Genomic DNA, 23,694 nt, shown 5'->3' on the forward strand with positions numbered 1-23,694 from the left:
TGGTTGCAAGAGCTTCTTGCACTCAAGCGGAAGCCCCGTCGGACATTCGACTTCTGAAAAACGTTTGAAAACCAGAGCATTTACATCCGGGCTTTTGGCATTCGGGAGCCGAAATGTTCCAAAACCTCAGGAGCCAAGGTCTGACTGTACTTGAGTGGAGTGTACCCATTCACCCCACTCCCAAGTGGGCTGCCACCAGCTCTAACCCAATCTCTTAACATTCAGCAGAGCATTGGAAAGAAGTTCCTATGTGCATAAAGCTGAAAGTGCCTACAGGGAACCCTGATCCCATAGGATTCATGCAAATGCACAAAGCACAGGCAAGTATTGCAAGGACAGTAGCCGCAGTCCCCCTCCCTGCATTAAACAAATATGTGGGGAGGCGAGTATTTGAACCCCCATCTGTGTCTGCCCCAGAAGCTGCCCAAGTACCATATGTAACCCACTCTGAGGAACAACCTGATGAATTAGTGAATCGTACACAAACAAACAAGGAACTTCTTCTGCTATAAGTGTTTCGGACATGTCCCGCAGAAGAATTCTAGCAGGATCTGGAGCACTTTTTCATAATGAATATTTTTTACCTGAACCAATTTAAACATTTCATCTTGCAGCATTTGCCTAACAGCATCTGAAACGTTCGGTGGTTGTTCTGTCGGTAAAGTAGTGTTAACTTCTTCGTTCTTTGGAACAAGAGGACTACTTGGAGGAACACTTGACACTGCAGTGAAAGAAGCCCGTTCATCTGAGACCGCAAGCTGTACGCTGCAGAAGCAGAGGGGAAATATACCTGAGACAAACTAACTTGTAAAATACCTAGATTCTGATCACTTCACATAAATACTCCTACTCTGATATAGTGTTTCCCCCTCAATCTTTCTACTGCTGGAGACAGTAACTTTGGCCATTTAGAGGAATATAAAGATGTGACTAAGAGTTTTGTTTTGTCTGACAGCTTGTCATTTGCATACTTAACACAGTAGACTAGGAAATATTTTTAGTGATTTTTCTCATTAACAATTAGAAATGTGCTTATAAATATACAATCAATATGTCATACCATGCTGTCTTTTATGGGCTCAAAATGGCTAATAGTTTTTTCTTTAAAGCATATTATCTACAAAATTGCTACTTTAATCAACCACTGTGAAAAAGACAGAAAAAGTAGGCTGTACTTAAGATACTTGATCCTTAATGCTGATAAGACATGAGATGTTAAATGAGTATTGACACAAGGAAATGGAGTTCAATTTGGAATTTTGTACTGGTAGTACCTCCTAGAATACCTAGCAGTTCCTTAAACATCTACCAACCTAAAATCAAGCAGATAGTGCCTGTTTAGAATGTGTGGCCTGGGAGACTCAATCCCCTGCCTTGAGTGTCACTGACATTGAAAAGCAGGTTATCTGACTGAACCCTTATGAATCCAGGCTCAAAAGTAAACTGAATTGCTCAGCCACTACCTGTATGCAGTACCAGACAATGGGTTGCAAAATGTATGAAGCAGCCAACGTATCTTTAATTATAACTTCAACTTGTGATAGATGACCTTATGCTTAATATTTAAAAAGAGCTTCTTAGTTTCTTTTACCTAGTAGTTTCTGACTTCATTTCAGGGCAAAATGAGCATGGAGTGTTACTGGGAGTTGTCTCGCATTTTGTATGGTAAATACTGTAGAGAGAAAAAATATATCAGGATTTTTTCATCACGTTAGGTATCTTGATTTGAATGCATGTCAATTATTTTAAGAGAAGTTATACTTCCTTTGATTCTACTTAAAATACAATTGGGCAATTCAGAGGGCGCTTGCTGGCCCCACATATTCAAGTGGGGGTGGAATGTCTGTATTATGTCATATGCTCATAAAAGCTGGCCTGCTTTGTTGGATCAAATGAAGTAGTTCTGTTCAGACTAGTGCAACTGAGTTTCTCCTCCATCTTTTCCCTCTGTGCACTCCCTAATTCTCTTCTAGGTTGCCACCCACTCCACTGCCAAAAGCTCTGAAGGCAATTTTGGAAGGGACACAGGGAGAGGAAGTTCTGTTGGCAAAGTGGAAGTCCTTGCACAAACAGAAGGACTGCAACTTTCACCGCAACATCTGAAGGAAAGTGACACAATATGGTGTCCCAGGAAATAGAATTACTGAAAGTTCTAATAAGATCAGAGGAAGGGGAAGAGGAGGGAAGGGAATCTCCACGAGATACAGTTCTTTGTACACGTTAACTGGATTTTTTTGGACTGGGGCCCTTGCAAACACCAATGGCCAAGATACCAAAGCAAAAAGGTGTCTTTTGAGCACCCTTCCAATAATTTTTGTGCTAGGTTGTTTTTTCAAAAAAATCAAGTTTAGATTCATGTAAATCTGCAGGAGTCTGATAAAACTAAACTGTACTTTTAAGTAGTACATCCCTTTCTTTGATGACGAATTTAATGTCAGGTATCTAAACTTCCCTTAAACTAGAAAATAGTTAAAGCACAATTTTATTTTATTTTAAATTAAGGATATAATTTCTCTCACTTATCCAGCTTGGTAAATTTTTCCTCCAATGTTTCCGTCAATGGATCTTCTTGTGGATATTCAACATCTGATGCAGACGGCTGCTGTAATTTTAAAAAAGGCTTTTAAGTGCATTTGAGCATGTTAGCATGCAATTGCCTCTATAAAGTCCAATAGTGAGTGCTTGGGTCCTTACGGCTCCCGCTGAGGAGTGCCCAGCACTAGAAAGGTGTCTGGTTTTCTTTGCTACTGGTGGTAGGGAAATTCTTAAGACCTGCTTCAAGACCCAGAAGGAGCAGAAAAAGATGGTGGGGGTGGAGTGGGAAAAGGAGGAGCTGCTGAGGTAAACAATGAGCTTTTTGGTTTTATACGGTTAAATGGAAAATATCCAGGTAAAACTCAGGAGAGAGAGAAAACAGAAGGTAAGGTGAAGATCCCAAGGAGGATGTGCTCTGAGCTGACACAGGAAACAGACTGAGCCTCAACAGGCAGAAAAGAGCAAAGACTTTGAAGTTTAGGTATTTTTTGTTTGCAAGCTTTAGGGCATGCAATGCAACCTGCTTAGAGACCTCTGGCAACCATAAGAGAATGTGCATATGTACACGTTGTGGTGAATATATTTTACTCATTGCTGTGGTAACTTGCCTCTTTCTTTCGTTGTACCGATTTAATGCTGACAGAAATGGTAGGACTCTTTGAAACGGCAAACGGATCTTCATGATGCTCTTTAAAATAAAAGGCACATAAAGAGAAACTAAATCACTATGGGGACAATCCAGTCTATTGCCATCCCTTCTCAACTGTAAACACCCCTGCTCCATGCAGATTATCAACTGATTATCCCCTAAAAGTGTGTATATTCCAAGGCCAGTGGGACCTGCTACAAAATATCCTAAGAAGAGTACTCTTCTTAGGCAAGGAGCAGGAACCTGGTAGTACTGTTCTGGCTGCTTGTGGGATAGGGCGTTTCAGGAGTGGGGAAGGAATAAAGAGCACCTCCTATTTTCCTTCCAGCTCTCCCAAGCCTTCCCCTCAAACCTACTGTACAGTGATATACTGGGAGCAGGGGCATATTGTTCTGAAAAAGACACTACCCCCCCCCCCGCATTTACTAGAAAATGCCAAGGGCTTCCTCTGCCCTTGATTTTCCTTCATTCCACTTCCTTTTAACTGACATATGAACAATATGTGCCTCCAATTGCTCTCAGCCACGTTTTATATTTTCATAATGGTTGCAGGGACCACCTGAAAGTGCTGTGAGAGCCACTATTTGTAAGCAACTGGCTTAGGCTTTAACTATAGATAAAAAGCATAGCTAGAGGCTGAATATTAGAGTATGAATTCTGGAGAAACAGCAGGCTCTAGCAGTTGTACTAGTTTAAGCAGATATATAGGTCTTTGTTACAGAAAGGCATTGTTTTAAAATGTGTGTAAAATAGCAGCTTAATACCATCTATGTGGATCTCTGTAGAATTAAAAGGTAAAGGACCCCTGACAGTTCAGTCGCGAACGACTCTGGGGTTGCAGCGCTCATCTTGCTTTACTAGCCAAGGGAGCCGACATTTGTCCACAGACAGTTTTTCTGGGTCATTTGGCCAGTATGACTAAGCCGCTTCTGGCAAAACCAGAGCAGTGCACGGAAACGCCATTTACCTTCCCGCCGGAGCGGTACCTATTTATCTACTTGCACTTTGACATGCTTTTGAACTGCTAGGTTGGCAGGAGCTGGGACAGAGCAACGGAGCTCACCCCATCATGGGGATTCGAACCGCCGACCTTTTGATTGGCAAGTCCAAGAAGGCTCAGTGGTTTAGACCACAGCGCCCCCTGCGTTAAAAATAAAGAATTATTTTAATTAATTTAAATTTAACTAACCTTCATTTTCAGATGTCACATCTTCATTTGATATGTATCCCCCTATTTCTTCTGTCAGAAGTTTGACAGGATTTCTTTCTTCAATCTCTACACCATGTGTCAAAGGATGATCCTTGAAATTAATTTCTTTCTTCTCAGACTGCTTTTCATGTAAGGTCCTATACATGGGAAAAGATTGCAAGAACTGAAGATTTCAGACTGTAGACAGCCTTTCATAGCATCATGCTCCAGCTCCTGACATTCTAAGCTCTTAATGAGACTGAACAATTATTACCCTGAAAGACTTTCAAAAGGTTCGCCAAAGGCATGTCCATCTTGGATACCAACTGGAGTCCCAACTGATGGAGAATAGCCTGTATCCACACTGATGTCTTTCTCTAGTTTGGTTCTAATAGCTGAAGTACTTGCATACTGTTTGTGTCGTTTCTAAACACAAAACAAAACAGAACACACATATAATTTCTATATAAATACATGACTAGCAATAATGTTTCATCACCAGCAATGCCCCACAATCTCTCTCTATATATTAATGCCTTTATCTAGCAAGGAAGATCTGCCTGCCTAAGGAGAATGGTGAGCATGCAACCAATTTGGATCCAATGAACTGGATGTAGACTTCTGATATGTATTCCCCTCTGTGGAATTAACAGTGGAGTACAACTTGCTATATGCTACTAGATCTAGACAGAGTTTGAAGTTGATGTTCCTCCCATACCAAATGCAAGTTAATAAAGAAAATTATCAAACTTGTTCTTTATACAAGGCTTTGCTCTACTTAGTTATTATTAAACTTCTCAAATTAAATGCAAAGCAATGAGTTCAATGGCCAAATTGTTCATATAGTATGGTATTTAGATCCATTAGAAATATTACATGTCAAAACTTTAATTACATAAATACCATAGCCCTAGTCTTTCTCACTCAGGTCTTCAAGGCAGTCAAAGTACATCACAGAAAGAACTTGTGTTTATGGAATGTCTGTGATTTCCTAGCAACGGCACTATAGGCAGTTACTTCACATTCTAAACAGTCAGCATAAAAGCATGTTATGCAATCAGCAACAAAGAAAGTATGACAGTATTTGCTATGAGCATTTTGAATTATATTTCAACACTGAGGCAGACCTATCTACAGTGCATTCACCTAAAATATGTCTCTCATGAAATATGTGATTATCCACATTGTCTCCTAAAGATACAGCTGAACATTATAGTATTTTCATGTTCCTCATCCCTGTTGGTGACTCCGCTTTCCTTTTTTATAAATAATTATAGAATCCTAGAACTGTTGGATTAATAGATTTGGCAGATACCCCAAAGATAATCTAATCCAACCTCCTGCAGTGCAGGAATCTCAACTACAGCATCCATGAGACACGGCCACACAACCTCTGCTTCAAATTATCAAAGGAAGGAGAGTTCATCACCTTCTGAGGGGGGTCCTGTTCCACTTCTAACAGCTCTTACTGTCAGAAAGTTCTTTCTGATGTTCAGTCAGCATGTGTTACCTTGTGCTACTCTCTCAAGATGAAACAGGGCTTAATACATGTAACTGGGAACATACGAGAACATTGTACAGACAGTTTAGCACATCATGACTTCCTATCACTCCTGGGGTGTGTGGAATTGTACCCATATTTCCAACACATCGCAAGAACTGTGTGCACTAGTTGCTCCAAGTGGTTGCCGACTGGACAATTAGAAGTCAGCTCATTGTGGGATCTGGTAGGAGTGTGGACTCTGAAAATGACCCATGTCCGATTCTTACATCAGTCTAGGAAATGCAAGTCTGATGAGTCTGCTTCATGAGTCACATTTGCTAAATTCATCCCCCACCCCGACACAGAAATGAGTCCAACTGAGTTTGATGTTGTTTGCTCTCAAGAAAGTGTGAATAGGTTTGCAGCCTAAATATGACACAGTGTGGAACAAACAATAAATTAAAGCCCCCCCAACTACACTACAGCTTAGAAAATGTTTTTCCCCCTTAATACATACAAAAAGTTGGGGAGAAGTCTGAGCGACTGTATACATTGTTGCTCACAATGAATATTATTGAGATTCTTACATTTGGGGGAAGTTACATTTAAAATAAGATATAGAATGCAAATATTCCCGAGGCAAGTATTTGGAGTTAGGAAATGTCCACTCTAAATTTGTGTCTTTCTGTATCCATATTTTATTTGTACATTGATGCACATTAGCTAGCAACCAAACCTGGTGGGTTTAATTTCTCTTACTTACCCAAAGATGGACATTTTGATTTTGTGATTCATTGGAGAAATTTTGCTCTAAAAGCCACAATGATGTAAGTATGGCAGATGCAGATGTTTTTACATGCATCATTGGCTGGCATTCCTGAAATGGCTCTGTGGAGATGGGATCATAAAGCAGTCTTCTATCAGACCATCTGATCATCCATTCAAGCAAGCGAGCTACGTTGTTAAATTTAAAGTTCATGTCTGGAGTTGGTTCTGTTCTTTGTAGAATATCGGTTACCTGAACTGCTTTGTAGATATATCTATGAACAGGAGCTGTTTGGGGGGAAGAAGTTTGTTCAGACAAACGCTGAGTTAATACAGGCGCAAGGGTTTTTTCTTTACAGGCATCTTGTGCACCATAAATTGATTGCTGGCTTAGACCAAATAATCCTCTTCTTGCAGTGAGTCTCATCACTGAGTCACAAACAGAAGTCTCAAGCACAGCTGGTTTATTAGAAACCTTTTTCTTATCATCACACAAAGGATCCAGATTAGCAGCACTGGGATCAAAAACAGGAGTGTAGCAAGAACCAGCCCTAAAAACATGTTGGCCTTTATTTCTGATCTGTCGACGTTTCAGTGTTGTGTGAACATCAAAAAGGAAAGAGTTGAGTTCATGTTCCCTAAGGAGTGTGGAAAAGCTCATCAGAAAAGGAATCATAGAGTCTTTGTGACTGACCAGATCTCTTTCAAGCATGTATGTTAAAAAGAGATCTAAAAACTTAACATATTCGTCATCATCACGTTCAAATTCCCATTCACCCACTAGAGGCAAAACATGCTGATTGGTTAAGTCTTTGCAGTTCTCTTTTATAATACGTTTTCCTTCTACATTTAAGTCTTTTAGCTTTTCAGTACTTCCATCGTATCCAGTCAATTCTCCTGCACAGTTGGAAACTTCTCTACAAGAGATCACAACAAATAGATTAGAAAGGGCAATCAACTAACAAATGACCTCTTTTTCTTGAAAAAACCCACAAACAAATTAAATACAGTGGTACCTCTGGATGTGAACGGGATCCATTCTGGAGCCCCGGTTGCATCCTGAGTAGAACGTAAGACGCGACTGCGCATCGCGTTTTGCCGTTTCCCCGCATGTGCGTGATGCCTGTCATTTTGAGTGTCTGCGCATGCGGCGAAACCCGGAAGTAATGCGCTCTGTTACTTCCGGGTCACCACGCAGCATAACTTGAAAATGCTCAACCTGAAGCACATTTAACCTGAGGTATGACTGTACATAAATGCAGGTTTTCTGTTTTCAATACTAGTAACATGACTCAAAGTCTATCTAGCCATTAAAAAGATCACCAACCTTTTGGGACCAGCAGGGACATTCCAAATTTTGATAAACTGTGTGCAGCAGTCACAAATGGCTGCCATGAGGGCATGGTATAACATGAAATGTGAGTATAATCATTGCTGCTCCCTTCACCATGAGACAACCATATGCATGCTGTGGAAGTTACTTATGTCCTACTGGTCCTGACTGTGGAGATCATATAATATTGACTCCCCCACCTTCAAATACACCCACCCACCCATGCTGTTGCAGAATTTCCCAGTACCAGGAAAAATATAAAGCAACAGTAGGCATTGTAACTCTCCAACGGTTTGACTTCATCCCCGAAGGCACACTCTTCCAATGTTTCCTGAGATTGATACCAAAAAGGGGCACTCCTCCCCAAATTTAGAAATTCCCTTCCAAAATCCTATTAAAAGAAAACACATCCCCCACCCCTGCCAAAAAACATGAGGGCCACCAACCTGGTAGCCACAGGTTCTGCGTTAGCAATCCCTGCACTATTATTAGAATAAAAGATGAAAATAGTCCTGCACCAATTACAGTGGTACCTCAGGTTACAAATACCTAGGGTTACAAACACTTTGGGTTACAGACTCCACTAACCTGGAAGTAGTACCTCGGGTTAAGAACTTTATCTCAGGATGAGAACAGAAATCGCGCGCCAGCAGGCCCCATTAGCTAAAGTGGTACCTCAGGTTAAGAACGGTTTCAGGTTAAGAACGGACCTCCGGAACGAATTAAGGAACGAATTAACCAGAGGTACCACTGTACAGCTGTCAAACTAATGTCAACTCCATATGGAATCACAATTGTTAACTGAAACTGAAAGGATTATTAATTATACCTTAATATGATCATTTCAAAACATTTTTTTAATGTCTTTCTGGTAGGGAAACAACATTTTTCAATCAATGGAGGCTGACAGTAGACTCACACAATGTTGGGCAGGCTACTAAATAAATAAATAAATAAATAAATAAATAAATAAATAAATAAATAAAAAGTTAATAATAGTTACTACTACTCCTCTGCTGAGTTTCCATGTAGTTCCCAGACACTGATGGAACTACAGAAGCAGAATTGCTTGTTACTATCCAATGCACCCCTACCCGGGAATACACTCCACTGAATACAGTGTAGCTTATTTCCAATTAAACATGCGGAGCAGTTACATTGGACTTTTCTCGACTGCCCAAGTATTAACTTGCTATGAAGGGCTGGAAGGTGAAATGAACTATATTCAGCAATATCATAAACTCATACTTGTGATGTTCTTGCGTCTGAGAAGAAACGTGCCTTCTTGTTTCTTCCAACATCAAAGCTTCTGAGATTGAGTCCGCTGTTTCAGCATCACTATAAACCTGAGAGTTTCCCAGATCTGAAATTGTGCTTCTGCTTAGACTAGTTCCCAAAGAAAATCTATCATAGCAATAAGCTTCAGGATCTTGTGTCTCCTCTTCTGGTGGCTCCCAGATGCTTCTTTGATGGGCTCCTATATTCCTTATCACACGCTTTAATGTTTTCATATTCACTTTGTGCGAAGCCTGTATTACAACAGACATTATTTCTTCATTGTTGGGACCTAATCAAAGAGACATGAGATTTGTTGCTATGCTTTTTCTACAGAGACTACAGTATATACACACAAAATGCCTTTCAAATAACATATGACCCTTTGAACATTTCCACCCTTTGAACATTCCACCACTTTCTAAGGGGTGGTTTTTTGGTTTGCTTTGTGTTGTTGTTGTTTTTTTAAGAAAATGCTGATAAGTTAGTTGTCCACTTTGTTTTCATCACCACTAATGGTACCTTTGACTACGCAGTGTCTAAGTCGCTGGTGCAGAGCATTATATTTATCTCTTAATGGGACTCTTACATCATCAGGGTTTGGAAATGCTTTCACCAAAATTTCTGCCACCTGTACAAGAGAACAATGTCAAGATAATTTTAAGCTACTTAACATAGGTTCTGGAAGATCTACACACAACAACAAACATGAAAAAGAAAATATTAATAAAGGAAGCTAAACTCTGTAATCCCCTATAATTTCTGATCTAGATAATATTACCTTTTTGGTTGGTGGCAATTCTCCAGTAAGGCTTAAAATTATATCCTGTACAAGTTCTTCAACGTTCATGAACCTAGCAAAAGGCAGCATTCGGCAAGCCCACTCCAATGCACTGAAAGAGTGTTCAACTATACAGGCATCAAATTCAGTTGTCTTACATTCCTAAATAAATAACACAAAGCAATAGGTGTAAAAGTCTCAAACTACCTGTGATGGCAGCAGATCTGTTTGTTTAAACCTAGGTATGTCCCAATAACATATAAAATATGGAATTGGGTTCAAGTCCCAACTTTAGGAGCAAAAAGGAGAGCATAGGTTAGGAAAACTAAACTCTCCCCCTCCACAAGCTTCCCTTCCTCCACATTTCCCCCCAGATGATACTCAACACTAGAAGCAAGTTCAACTGGAAGATACATGAACATGTTCTCTGTTTCTTTTGGGTCCTTCAGAGATGTGTGCAGCTTCTCACCTGGCAAGCCCCAGGTAAACAGAGGACATGTGTGAAGACTTGGGAGACTTTATTCAATTCTGCTGCTTCTATATCCGTCCCCGCCCCCCCCCCCCCAAAAAAAATTTAGAGGAAGGCCTATAGCTCAGGGGAATAACATCTACTTTGAATGCAGAAGGTGCTAGGTTCAATCCTCAGCATCTCCAGGTAGGATTGTAAGAGACTACTGACAATAGTGAGCTAGATGGACTACTGGTTTCATCCAGCGTAAGGCAGCTTCCGAAGTATGCCTGAGAATGCAGGCTGTGGACAGAGTTCAGCACTGCTACAAACTCTGCTTTGGCTTTTAAAACTGGACACATGCACCCATTTTACAAGTGAGTGGGGTGGATCTGGGCTAAAACTAAGACGTCTGCATTGTATCTATATTCTGAGCCTCAGTCTTGGCTGTTTTTTTGAGCACAAACATGTCATTTATAAGATGGCCATTCAAGAGCAATGGAAAGATGACAGTATGGTTGCCTATGAAGTTAAAGTTCTATGCTATTAATATTACCTTCTGATTTTCCAAATTCTCTCTTGCAGTTTGGTACCGTCTGCAACTGTCAGATAATCTTTCACGGACATGAAACATCCAACACAATGCACATAGTTCTCTAAAGCATGCTGTGAGAGGAAGCCAGAGAGATAAAGTTTTGATCAAGCAAGAGAACAAGAATGTTGTAAAATAAATATAAATTATCAACATTTTCACTAAAAATCATTAACTTTTAAGTGGCAGTATCTAAAAAAATGTTGGTTTTAAAAAATGATATTTGCTCACAGACTGTTGTAGCAGCATGTTTTGTCAATAAGCTTCAATTGGAAATACTAATTTTTAAGAAGTATATTCCTCATCCTATGGGCAAGTAATATTTGATAGACTTTCCTGGGGGGAAAGACAGGATTAGTACATAAAAGGGAAACAATGATTTAGGTGATAAAGTGGTCCATTGCACCTTCCAGGTTCTTAAATAAATCTGACCACATTCCCAGATTTGGGGTACCTAAATTAGAGTAGCCTACAAACTCCTATAGCTTATAACGGTGCATTCATGTTGGAATACAATTTTGCGTCAGGTGGCATTTCATCGAGAGGAAATCCAAATGTTTTTCTGCAAAATTCACATTGATCAGACTACATTCACTTTAGATGTCTGCAGGAAGCTTCATGAACTTCTGTTCAGCACTGTTTCATGACATAAAAGCCCCCAAAGAAAAAATGATTCTTTACATGTGGGGACTGAACTGGCTGTGCTTAGCAAGAGGTTCCTTCTAACTTTGATGAATACACCCTTAAAGTACTTCTAGTAGACAGACCTGTCTACTGATTGAGAGTCAACATGAAAAGAACTAGAGCTGAGAATCTGACTCTTTGTTTTTATACTCTTTTCAACAACAGGTCAAATATTATATTTAGCACATCATTTTCAAGTCTTAGGAGAACAAAGGTAGCTTTCACAGTAAGTGATCAGTAAAATGGTAAGGAGTTGGAACAAAGGGTCTTTGCTATTTTCTAGGCTCATTGGCTAGACTAGTAGACAAATACCTTCAGAACGCAGGGTGGGGGTTTCAAAAGGACCATTGTCAATAGGCATTGCCACTCCAACTTGACCTTTTACTCCGTTTCAACAATTTACAGCATCTGTGCACTTTTCTCTAGATACAAACCTATAGTTTTACATGAAACAATGTCAAGTCCATGATCACCAGAAGATGTAGGCCTTAAGAACACCGTATGACATTTAGAATAATTAAGCAAATTTTCTGGAAGAGCACTTAATGAGGGAAGAGCACCTTTCTTGCGAATCTGAAAGTGTGAAAAAAAAGCAAAGGTTACAAGAGAACAATTTAGATAAACAAGTATTCCTGAAAAGACAGAGGTGTTATGTATCCCAAGTTCTCATTTCTGGGATGTCTGGACAGTGTTACATGTCCCTGAAGGAGCATTTTCATCTAGGTTACATGGATGCTGACTAGGCCGGAGACATAAAGGATTACAAATCAACAGGTGGCTTTCTCTTTATGTTTGAAAATTGTCTTGTTTACTGGGGCAGTTATAAACAAGGATCTGTAGCTTTTTCTTCCACAGAGTAAGAGTACATAGCTGCAACAGAGGCATGCAGAAAACTGGTCTGGATTGACCAACAGACTACAGTGGTACCTCGGGTTACATACGCTTCAGGTTACATACGCTTCAGGTTACAGACTCTGCTTACCCAGAAATACTACCTTAGGTTAAGAACTTTGCTTCAGGATGAGAACAGAAATCGTGCTCTGGCAGCACGGCAGCAGCGGGAGGGCCCATTAGCTAAAGTGGTACTTCAGGTTAAGAACAGTTTCAGGTTAAGAACGGACCTCCGGAATGAATTAAGTACGTAACCAGAGGTACCACTGTATGGACTTTGGGTTGTTTGGGGAGAAACCTGTCTGGACTGATGGAGCACATCCAAAGCTATTCAAAATTATCTCAAAACAAGAAGTTTCATGCAAGAACTAAACACATTATTAGGATGAAATACCACTATGTGAGAGTCAGGTGATATAATATAAATTTGTTGAATTGGCACGCTGTCAAAGCTGACATTCTCACCAAGTGCCTACCAGGAGAGTTTCAAGAACCTTCTTGTCAAGATGGGATTCTGGGTGGTTCATTAATTTACATGCAATTGTTATATTTGCCTGGGAAGGGATTTATGAGATAATCAGCCTCATATTACCAACTTGCTTACATTTAATTAATGAATGAATGGGTAATGCATGAAGAGTATGCTGTCCTGCCAGGCTTAGTTAAGTCACTCCCCCATACCTTGGGAGGAAAAGTAATCAAGGTTTATCAAGCTTTTTGTTCCCCTATCATTCTATCATGTGAACTCTGACATGTAAATTGGTCTGGGCTGGCTGCTGCAAGCTCAGACTGCATGGTTTTCTACAAAACCATCTTTGTGTTTCTATGCAAATATTTTAGAAACATTCGTCACTTTTGAATCTATTTTACTGCCTGTGTTTTCTGAATGCTATATGGAAAAGCACATGAATCTGACCTTTGAAGAAATTGTAAGTACAGTCATATCTCGGGTTGCAAACACTGCGGGTTGCGTGTTTTTGGGTTACGGACTGCGCCGAACCCAGTGCTCGCGCATGCGCAAAAGCGCTGAATCGCGTCACGCATGTGCATAGAAGCACTGAATCGCGTCACGTGCATGCACAGACACAGTGCTGCGGGTTGTGAACGCCGCGGGTTGCGAACGTGCCTCCTGCACGGATCACATTTGCAACCCGAGTTTCCATTATAAGCCATTCTTAACTTACCAAACATGTGGTCTCTTTCTAAGCTAAGGAAAGAGAGGAACTTTGGAAGCAACTTAGAAGGGGATATTTTAAAGGTCTAACAGTCTATCATTACATGCTTTACTTTGTTGCATATTTCAATTTTAAATATTTGCTGGGGTTCTCACACCAAAGAGTTCTTGCCCCAAACCTGGATCTAGGCAACCAGGAATTCTCCTTTTTATAACATGTCCCCCCTTTCCAACCAAGATTCAAAGCCCCACATATCTGAAAGACTTCCCTCCCTCCCTACAGACCCTCTTGAGTGCCGAGATTGGCAGAGGGGGCCCACTTGGTACTTTCTCTGCCCTCAGAGGCTTGAGGGCTGGCAGCCCGAGAGAGGGCATTTTCTGTGGTGGCCCCTAAGCTGTGGAACTCACTCCCCCCAGAGGTGCATCTGGCACTTCATTATACACCTCTCATCAAATGCTATATTTACACTGCTTTACCCTGGCTACTGACACTTGAGGTGCATTTTATAGATCCCACCTTATATTTATTTCATAAAATTTATTCACCACGTACAGTGGTTTACAAAAAGATAAAACAATAAATTCAATAAAAAAATCACAACCATACTTACAAGCTTACAAAAGTTAGTTATTATCAGTTATAAGAAAAGTTTAAAACAATTTCATCAGTATACCTTTTGCATTATTTTCCGTGCCCGTTTCAGCTGTACAATATACCACTGAGCAGCAGGGAAAGAACAGTGAGCTGCCCGAAAAAGGAGAAGAATTCGCTGAACAACTCCAGACACCTTCTTCCGACAAACTCTCTCCATTCTTAATGCCAAATCGATGTGTTCTTCCTAAATATTGCAAAATTAAAAGGGGATAAAGGGTATGGCAATGAACAATGAAAATGACAAGTGAAATGCAGATTCTCCACTCAATTATCTCCACCCTAACCCTTTTTCTATATTTATGGCTGGAATTCTAAGAAAAGCTTAATGGGCTCCCCCAAAAATACCCCCCCCCCAAAAAAGCAGGATGGATTCAAAATCCAAAAGCAAAAGAAACAGTGGGTCAAGTGTAGACAAAATAGAAGAAACAATCAAATGGCTTCCAAATATACTTACTTCACCAGGAAATGATGGTTGAGGACAATATAAGGGTGGTGCAGGAAGATATAAGCCATCAGGCACCAAACCACAAAACTTTCTGCTCAGGTCCTTGGCAGAGTCCACCAAAAGTTGAAATGTCTCTGACAGTATGTCTGTTTCTGCCATAACAGCTGCTTTCAGTATTTCTTCTATTGAACTAAAAATTACATTTACATCTTCCTCTTCAATAGGATCTAAAGACAGACAGCAGAGGAAGTAATAAAGCAAATGCATTAATAATGCTTCCGATCAATGCTGAATAGCACTGGCGGGATAGTGCTCTATGGGTCCCTATAACATAACCACCATGGGCTCAAAGAGCAATTTGCTAATACTAATCTCTGGACATGAGTTTGCAAGTAGGATGGAAATCAAGGTGACACAATGTCCCGAATGCTCCAGCAGGATACTGTAGTTAATGGTATCAAAAGCTCAGGTAGAAGAAACAGTCACAATCCTCCTATCTCGTCTCTTGCCTGATGAATTCCTCAGGGCAACCAATGATGATTCAGTTCCAAATCTGAGCCTGAACCCAGAATGAAATGGATCTATTCTAGACAATTCACTACCTCCAGAAACATCTGTAGATAGATGCTCTGCCATGACATCCTCTCCACCACCTTATTCCAAAATAGAGTGTTGGCATGTTGTTGACAGTTGCTGCATTCCATTGGGTCCAGGGCTGGCTTTTCAATGAGTGGACAGAGTATTGCTTCTTTCAAGACTGTGAGCACCATGCCATCAATGTATCGCCCAGGCCTACTGCTATCTTACAAAGTTCTATATGCATGCATGAGGCAATCTCTGAGTATGTGCATGGTACATTGCCCATACTCAGAGATTGCATATTGCACACAGATTTACCATATTGCAACCTATTGAGGTGAAAAAACTTTACAAGTAGAGGCTACTTCATATAATTTTTTTGGCTAGGCTAGAGCCTTTCTTCCATAAAGCTACGTGAGTCCCACATGAAGACTGACATACTACAGTCCAAACACAGATCTCCCATCTCAATGAGAACTGAATCATAGTTCATATAAAAAATGCAGAAGCGTGTAAAGGAATAACATGGACATGCAGAAACTCTGAATAGATAATTAAACAAATGGCATTCACATTAGCATCTCTGTCCTAGCATCTATGGTCATTCCCTGATCATGGAAAAGGGTGGATATTTGCATGAAATCATAGCATTTCCACAAATGTGTTAAAAAACAACTTCAAAAAAATGAGCTCAGATGTATAAATTGCACACCTGTGAACTGTTTGCATTTGGGGTCTCCTTCATTTGATGTTTCACTGTTGATTGGCTTGCCCAACAAAGATTGTAATTTTTCTTGAAAGATTTGTGTTGGAGTCAAGTGCAATGGCATGCAGAATTCTACTTTTTGTGACCTGAGAGTGAATCAAGAAAGAGATTAGCTTGTCTCTAACTGTTGCTCTCTGAATGACTTTTGTGCAGTCATATATATGGGATCTATGGAAGTACAGTGACAATTCAAAAAGTTTGACAGGCACAGAGGACATCTGTATTGTGTAATGATCTGAAGGGCTTTAGGACTAGTTCTTTCCCACTTGGTATTTTTGATACTTTCAAATGGTGGACACAGATACTTCACAATTGGTGACCAGAGGGCTAACGACTGCTTTGCTCAACTGATGTTACAATAAGGATATGAGACATCCCCGTTTCCCAGGGACAGTTTTTGGATTTACAAATCAGTCTGCATACAAAATCCATTGAAGTTGAGAAGTATCACCGGATTCATTGAAAAAGATCTGGTAACCTTATGTTACAATTACTGCAGCTATCAGCTAGATGCACCACCACTGGAATTATAGAATGGAAGGCACCACTGTCATTATCAAGCGATGTCCATATGGCACTTCTGGGAATTATGCCTTTCAGTTAATAGATGTAAATTATCTGTCCTAATCATTCCACCACCCAATAATACTGCACTCCTTGCAGAGCCCTCCTTATCTCTATGTGAAAGAATCAGGTTGAGGGCAGGAGTCAAAGGAGCAAAGAGCATATCCTTTTCCAAACTACTATTGTCCAAATCACCAACACAAGACAATGTCATCTTTCTTCTTTTACAAAAATAGGAATAATAAATAGATAGATATAAAGGCATTCAGTTAATTTTATTGTAAATAGTAGATAACATGATAAACAACAAAATAACACTGCAGCATGCAGTTCTGTGATTTATACACACACAACTTACGTTGGGAAGCCACTGCTACTTTGACAATACAGTTGATAAGCCACCCCAACTGAAACAGCCATTTTCCAGTCTCCAAGTTTATGTGCTAGCCACACAGCTTCCGGAATTAGTCCACCAACAAGCAACAAATCAAGAGCATATTCAACTGTCCAGACGCACGAGAGACCATGGTCCCTAACTGCATTGGTGACTATGGAGTGCTGTAGTGGGACAATACGAAGACACCTGTCTAAGATACAAAGGAAGTTTATTAGTTATCTATGTTTGCTTTGTTGTTAACTGAATCCTGTATGATTTCCAAATGCGTTCTACACATCTTTAAGTGGAAAATCCCCTGAGTTCCAACTGAATTACTCGCGAATAAGTGTGAATTACAGTCTTCATAATGCAATGTATCATTCAGACCATGCTTTTTGTGGGAATTACCATGACTCTTGATTTTTGCTGTTCCTCCCTTTCCCCACTTATTTTTAATTGTTTGTGCTAGAACAGAAATGTGAATCCACATCAAAAACTCATAATGAGAAATGCATTCATACAGGAAAGTCAATCTTCACTCAAAAAATTACACAAGGTAAGAGAAGGAAGGATTATCACTCCAAAGTGCGGGGGGGAGGGGAGGTTAGAGATTTTTATAAGATGAGCCTGAGACAAGAGACTCTAAACTAATATAAAAATGGCAGATATGAAGTTTTGAGGAAAACTCTTCTCCCACAAACATCAATGGGGCTTAGAAATCCTAACTCTGTCTGGATGATAGTAAACCAGAACATGTGACAGCATTAACAGAATACCTTGTCTGATATGAAGCAGGGGTAAAACATCAACATTATGTGGAGGAAGCACATAAAGTGGTTCATTAGTGAAGTAAGCTGCCATGAATCGTGCCAGAGACCGAACCACTGCTAATATAGCTTCAGTATGAACATCTGTTATCATCTGCTCAGCACCTAAAAAGAGTTTAAAGAGTCTTACATAAACAAAATATCTGCTGTAGAAATAAAAAGATATAACTGATAAATTCAAGCCTATCAACCCTCATTGCTACTGAAGGCAAAGGTACATTGCATATTGTGCTGAAAGAATTCTTTGGTCTTTCCAAAATAAAACCCTAGAAGCCTCTTTTGTACATCACCTTTACCTTCCTGCATGACAACTCATACTTAAGTCTCACTCTGTAAGTAAGAATTCTTTAGTAAGTAAGTAAGAATTCTTTAGTAAGAATTCAATGACAATAAAACCCGATTAACTGTACAAACTTACATATATTTACTGAGGTACAAGTCCCACTAAGTCCAACAGGACTTACTTTCAAAAAAGTGTATATATGATTGCAATGTTATACTTGATTACACCAAACTATACAGTTATTAAATCACAGCCAGATATAGCTTGAAGGACAATATCTCATTCAAACTAAATCTGACCTTTTAACCAGCTTGCTAACTATAAAAGACAGCTGTTTGTCACCATACTTCTACAATTCTGAGGGAAAGATATATTTAAAATAGATAAAGGGTTCTTAAAGGGACTTTTAAAAATTAAGCAACTAACAGATGCTTAGTCAAGTCTTAAATAAAAATTCTATAATCACTATAAAACAACAAAAACACCACTCTATTGCAATAATGTTACAGTTTTAAATAATGGGATAAAATGACAAATTATGTTACACATCATTCATTTAACTATACTAGGATATTCCACATTCACATACCTGACACATCATCCCTTTCAGAAATTTGAGTTCGTTTTAGAAGCTCGCTCACTAGATGATCGCACAGACCCTGAGCCTCATTTACATTGTAGTGATATAGATGGCAATATAATATAGCAAGATAATATCGAGTTTGAAGAAAAGGTATTCTCTTTCCTCCTGTATTAAAAAGTGAAATAATTATCCAGTTAAAAATATAAACCCTGGAGATGTAATGAAAAATAAACCCAACCTATATGAGTGTACTAAGGTCTCTGCACCCACCCACAATAAATAAGGTGAATAAGATTATACAGGACCAAAATCAACTCCACTGAATTTTTTTTCAGAGTTACTGTTAACAGTAATTCAAACATGAATGGGTCCATATTGTTTGAATAATGCTCTTCAACTCCAGTACTTCAAAAGACACAAAGCAAAGAGAAGTCGAACAGGTGAAGGTTCTCTAGTTACTGTGACAGAAGAAATGCAACTGTCAAACCTAACATTTGCTTTAATTTATTGCATTTATATCCCAGCCTTCCTCCAAGAAGCTCAGAACGCTGTATGTGGGATCCCTCTACAAACAACAACTCTGTAACGAATGCTAAGGTGATATGCAGTGATTGGCACAACATCACATATGAAGCTTTGTAGTTGAGTGGACATTTGAATATGAATCTTCCCAGTTTTACTCTTAATACTGTAAAGTAGGGTTGCCATTTTTCAAAAAGTTAAAACTCAGATACAAATGTTGTTGAGCTTCTCTTGCAAAATCTATAACAACAACAATGAAGTTATCGCGCTATTTCGCAGGAAATTCGCCAAAATCTAGACTTCCGACATTGGTTGCCATGTGTCCGGATTTCCCCAGACATTTCAGTGATTTCTGCCCAGACACTGCTTCTGACTGCAGTATTCTGGCTATGTCCAAGAAATTCCGGACATATGGTGACCCTACTGTAAACGCTACACAGAAGTGGCTCACAATGTTTATATTTCTAATCCATCTCACCACACCTGAGATGAAGATATTCAAGGGACAGAAGTCCTCTTTGAGTGAAGCACTGTATGAGCAACACAGGCTAGTTGGACTGACACAAAGTAGCCCATTTGTACACAGTGAACACAGCAATAGAAAATCCTTTGGCAGCATGAGATAAAGGATCTCTAACACTGCTGCCTGAAAGGTTATGCACTGGCATCTGAAATCTTAAATGTTACCTTGAAGAGCAGCTTGCCTGTCACTTAAACAACTTCAGGAAAACACTTTTAAAAATCATGTATGTCAACACTGAATCACATTTTATTTACTTTTATTTACTAACCTCAGTTCTGCACCATGGCAAGTAATTAACCTACCATGATTTTCATGCTATACATAGATCTTTTTAGCATGAACTTAGTTTTATCAAGCATGTTAAGGTACAAACTAGTTCTGCAATGCAACAACACTGCAGTATTATTATTATTATTATTAATAATAATTTGACTTGCTAGTCATCTTATACCAAGGTCTCTAGGCAACTTAAACAAGCACAAAGAAGAATTCTTTAGCAACAGATTATGTATACAAATACAAAAGTACCAACAATCAACTAGACTAAAAGCGATCAAACCTAAGAGCAAAAATCCATCTTCCCCAATAATCTAAACATGATTAATATAAGAATCAACAAACTAAGAACTCCAGCAGCAGGAATATATTACTAACTGAAGGCTGGAGAAAACATAAAGGTCTTCACTTAACACCAAAGGGATGTTGATGTGCATGCCAGGGAAACCTCTTTGGGAATAGTGTTCTCTAAGTAGAGGGCTTGGCAGAGGAGTTGCCACTCAGTAGACTTATGAAAAAGGCAGGCCTCTAAAAATGACCATTTTAGGTTTTAAAATGTATAGAAATTTTCTTCCATACATTTATGCCAATGTATAGAAGAAAATAAATCTCCACTGCAAAATTTACTACGCTTTCTCCAGAACATTTTTCCAATGAAATTAAGCTTAGAGTTTCTTATTACCTTACCTTTTCCTTTTATTTCTTGAAGAGCTCTCTCCCATGCCTCCACTGATTCTTTATAAGACCCTATTAGAAATTGCTCCTCACCTAAATAAATAAATAAATAAATTTTAGCCAATAGTCAATACATTTCTTAACATATAGTAAAAGGGTAAGGCTGTTGTCACACAGCAGTTCACTTGACTGCTGAGGGATGCTGCTGCTAACTAATGTGATGCCAGACTACTGAGAGCTGCTGGACCATGACAGCAGCATTGGAGACTGTGTTGTCTTAAGGCGGAAGAGAGACAGAATCAAACAGACAAGCAATCCAGGGAGGAATATTCAGGATAGTCTAGGGCAGCTCCCAAGCAACTATCCTACTCTGTTGCTGTCCACCTCACAGTGATGACAGCATTTCGGCCTCAGCACTGGAGCATGTAGATGAAAGAGAAGAGAGAAATGGATGTAGCACGAAGGCCCCAGTGAGCTGCAGAGGAACTCTTCCAAGGGAGCTGGAGGGGAGTGGAGAGTGGTCTGCAGAGCTCTAAAGGGAGTAGTTGGGTTTGGCAAGATCCAAGAGGGTGGAGGATTTGGATACATAAAAAAACATCATAAAACTGCCACAATGTTCAATGCTACCCTCAACTGCAAGCTGTAAAACATCTTATTTTAAGCACAGGATATTTCTGGAGAAAGGAAACAAATTTTAAATTGTCAGGGTTCTAGACCAGAAATTTTGTTATTTATTAATTAGAAATGTTTCTAATTAATCAGGTTTATTAGTTAATTAGAAATGTTTGGGACAATGTCCCTACAAAGCGGTTTCTAGCAACAAGTAAAATAATTACAATAAAACGTGTAAACTACAAATAAAAGCTAAAGAGAAAGTAAAATACAATCTTTATTAAGATTCATCTTATTTGCCCTTATTGAAATCAGAACTGCCTCCAGAAATCAATTAAGGGATTACACAACCTCCCCGGGATTAGTTCACTAAAACATGTCACAGTGGTGTGTCATTTGCATAATAACAACAGCTTGGCACAAACACCAGATGACCTTTCCAAGCAGTTTTATGCAGATGTTAAAATGTATAAGGAGCAAGCTAAAAAAAAAAACCCCTGCAGCCAAGGGATAGAGTAGTCTTCCAGCACCACCTTCTGGACATGCTCCCCCAGAAGGGATCAGAGCACTGTAACATCCTTGCCGCAATTCCTACTCTGGCAAAGCAACTCATAAGCATACAACAGTCAATGGTACTGAAAATCACTGGTTCCAGAAGAACCAAAAGAACCACACTAGGGTGATGGAGGCAGCTGCAAACTGATCTGAAACAGAATGAAGAATTCAGTATCATGCCACACTCTCTGGACTTGAGATGCCACCACCTTTTCAAGTACCTTGCTAAGAAACTTGATACTGGACAATAACTGTTAATGTCAGTAAAATCTAAATTGCTTTCTTTAAGAGAAGTAAAATTATTGCCTCTTCAAAGCAGCATGGACATCTTTACCCAATCAGGATAAGCCATCTGAAGGTTCAAAATGGAAGGTCACTTCCGTTATGTATCACAACAACGTAATGCTTCCCAGCTATTGGCTAAGCAAACTCTAAATGCTAATTTAATTGACATACTGAAACATATGTGCAATTACAAAATTAATAAAATATGGAGCTGACTTTTTGCCCCACTCATTATTATTGCAGAAGAATAGTATCAAAGTTGAAGCTCAGGAAATTGTCCACTGTTACAAAAATCAACTGATCACAGTGTTCTGCACGATACTAACCAATCACAGAGTTGAGTTTCAGTATTCGTTCTAATCTTTCTCCTGAAGACTGTAAAATTGCCTGTGTATGACTTGCCAGTGCTTCAATGGTTGGTCCTTCATACGTAATTTGTATTTCAGTTACTGGCTTACTTGACTTATGCACTTTTCTCCTTAACTGTGTCCAGTACCGAAGGACATGCTTATACAACAGTTGCCACATTACAATTACCCTGAAGTTCAAAAAGAATCAAATATTTACAGCAAAAGTCAGATCAGAGAAAATTAGTGATGCTAATATGCTAAATATCAGTGAATTAAACTAGTAAATCAGTGAATTAACCCTATCAGATATTTCAGTGCATTATCACAATTTTAATGGTGTCCTACTTTTATTTACCTGCTGTTAAATTTATTATTACTGGTTGTGGTAAAAAAAATTAACTCCAAGATTTCCCTGCTAAATATACTGTACACAAATTTACTATGATCAAGATAGATGAAAGTTACAAAACAACTTATTAATTCAACAATATTAAACTTCTATAGAATGTGGATTTCTGAGGTGTTAATGTTTATGTAAAGGACACAGAAAACGTCTACTTAAACATTAATTACATTGTATCTGCAACATTTTTCCTTAGCCATAAAGTAATCTCTTGTAAGGTTGGATACCACTGACAACTGTAGCCCATTTAACTAAAAGCCAGATAAGGAAGCTATTATCCAAGTAATAATTAACAATGGCATATGTATGGTGAGTGCAACTTTTTGAATTTTTGCTTTGACCATCTAGGCCTAAATAAGAACTTTTAGGATCTATGAAAAAACTCCTCTCCCATCCCTTAGAAATCCAGCAAAGTCTAATATCACACAATGTTACAAAAAAGCTTTAGAACTATCCCTCTTAGAATGGCAGTCAATGACTAGCACATACTGTATGCGATATCTTTAATTTGATTGGGTGTTTTATTTTAATTGCAATAGCCACCCAAGACCCTGGAAAGGAGTAGGAAAGAAACTGAATAAACAAGGGAAATAATATATTTTGCAACTCCCATTTT

General features: G+C 39.1%; 1 protein-coding gene across 3 annotated transcripts in view; it reads right to left on the minus strand.

Moving 5' to 3' along the window:
- The window catches only part of CPLANE1 (ciliogenesis and planar polarity effector complex subunit 1), a 51,937-nt gene that overhangs the window by 17,408 nt on the left and 10,835 nt on the right, over nucleotides 1-23,694 (minus strand). For all 3 annotated transcript variants that reach the window (XM_083575969.1, XM_083575967.1, XM_083575968.1), the window contains exons 13-32: nucleotides 22,652-22,863; nucleotides 20,886-20,966; nucleotides 18,884-19,042; nucleotides 17,961-18,116; nucleotides 17,167-17,395; nucleotides 16,191-16,330; nucleotides 14,909-15,126; nucleotides 14,474-14,638; nucleotides 12,169-12,307; nucleotides 11,015-11,124; nucleotides 10,011-10,172; nucleotides 9,752-9,860; nucleotides 9,203-9,521; nucleotides 6,620-7,538; nucleotides 4,648-4,799; nucleotides 4,374-4,531; nucleotides 3,144-3,223; nucleotides 2,520-2,602; nucleotides 1,592-1,672; nucleotides 585-765 (exon numbers count right to left, since the gene is read on the minus strand). In XM_083575969.1, coding sequence (XP_083432095.1) covers nucleotides 585-765; nucleotides 1,592-1,672; nucleotides 2,520-2,602; nucleotides 3,144-3,223; nucleotides 4,374-4,531; nucleotides 4,648-4,799; nucleotides 6,620-7,538; nucleotides 9,203-9,521; nucleotides 9,752-9,860; nucleotides 10,011-10,172; nucleotides 11,015-11,124; nucleotides 12,169-12,307; nucleotides 14,474-14,638; nucleotides 14,909-15,126; nucleotides 16,191-16,330; nucleotides 17,167-17,395; nucleotides 17,961-18,116; nucleotides 18,884-19,042; nucleotides 20,886-20,966; nucleotides 22,652-22,863 — 3,853 coding nt within the window. The remainder of the gene's footprint in view (nucleotides 1-584; nucleotides 766-1,591; nucleotides 1,673-2,519; nucleotides 2,603-3,143; nucleotides 3,224-4,373; nucleotides 4,532-4,647; nucleotides 4,800-6,619; nucleotides 7,539-9,202; nucleotides 9,522-9,751; nucleotides 9,861-10,010; nucleotides 10,173-11,014; nucleotides 11,125-12,168; nucleotides 12,308-14,473; nucleotides 14,639-14,908; nucleotides 15,127-16,190; nucleotides 16,331-17,166; nucleotides 17,396-17,960; nucleotides 18,117-18,883; nucleotides 19,043-20,885; nucleotides 20,967-22,651; nucleotides 22,864-23,694) is intronic.

Source organism: Podarcis filfolensis (assembly GCF_964270895.1).
Source record: "Podarcis filfolensis genome assembly, chromosome: 11".
Classification (NCBI taxonomy): Eukaryota; Metazoa; Chordata; class Lepidosauria; order Squamata; family Lacertidae; genus Podarcis; species Podarcis filfolensis.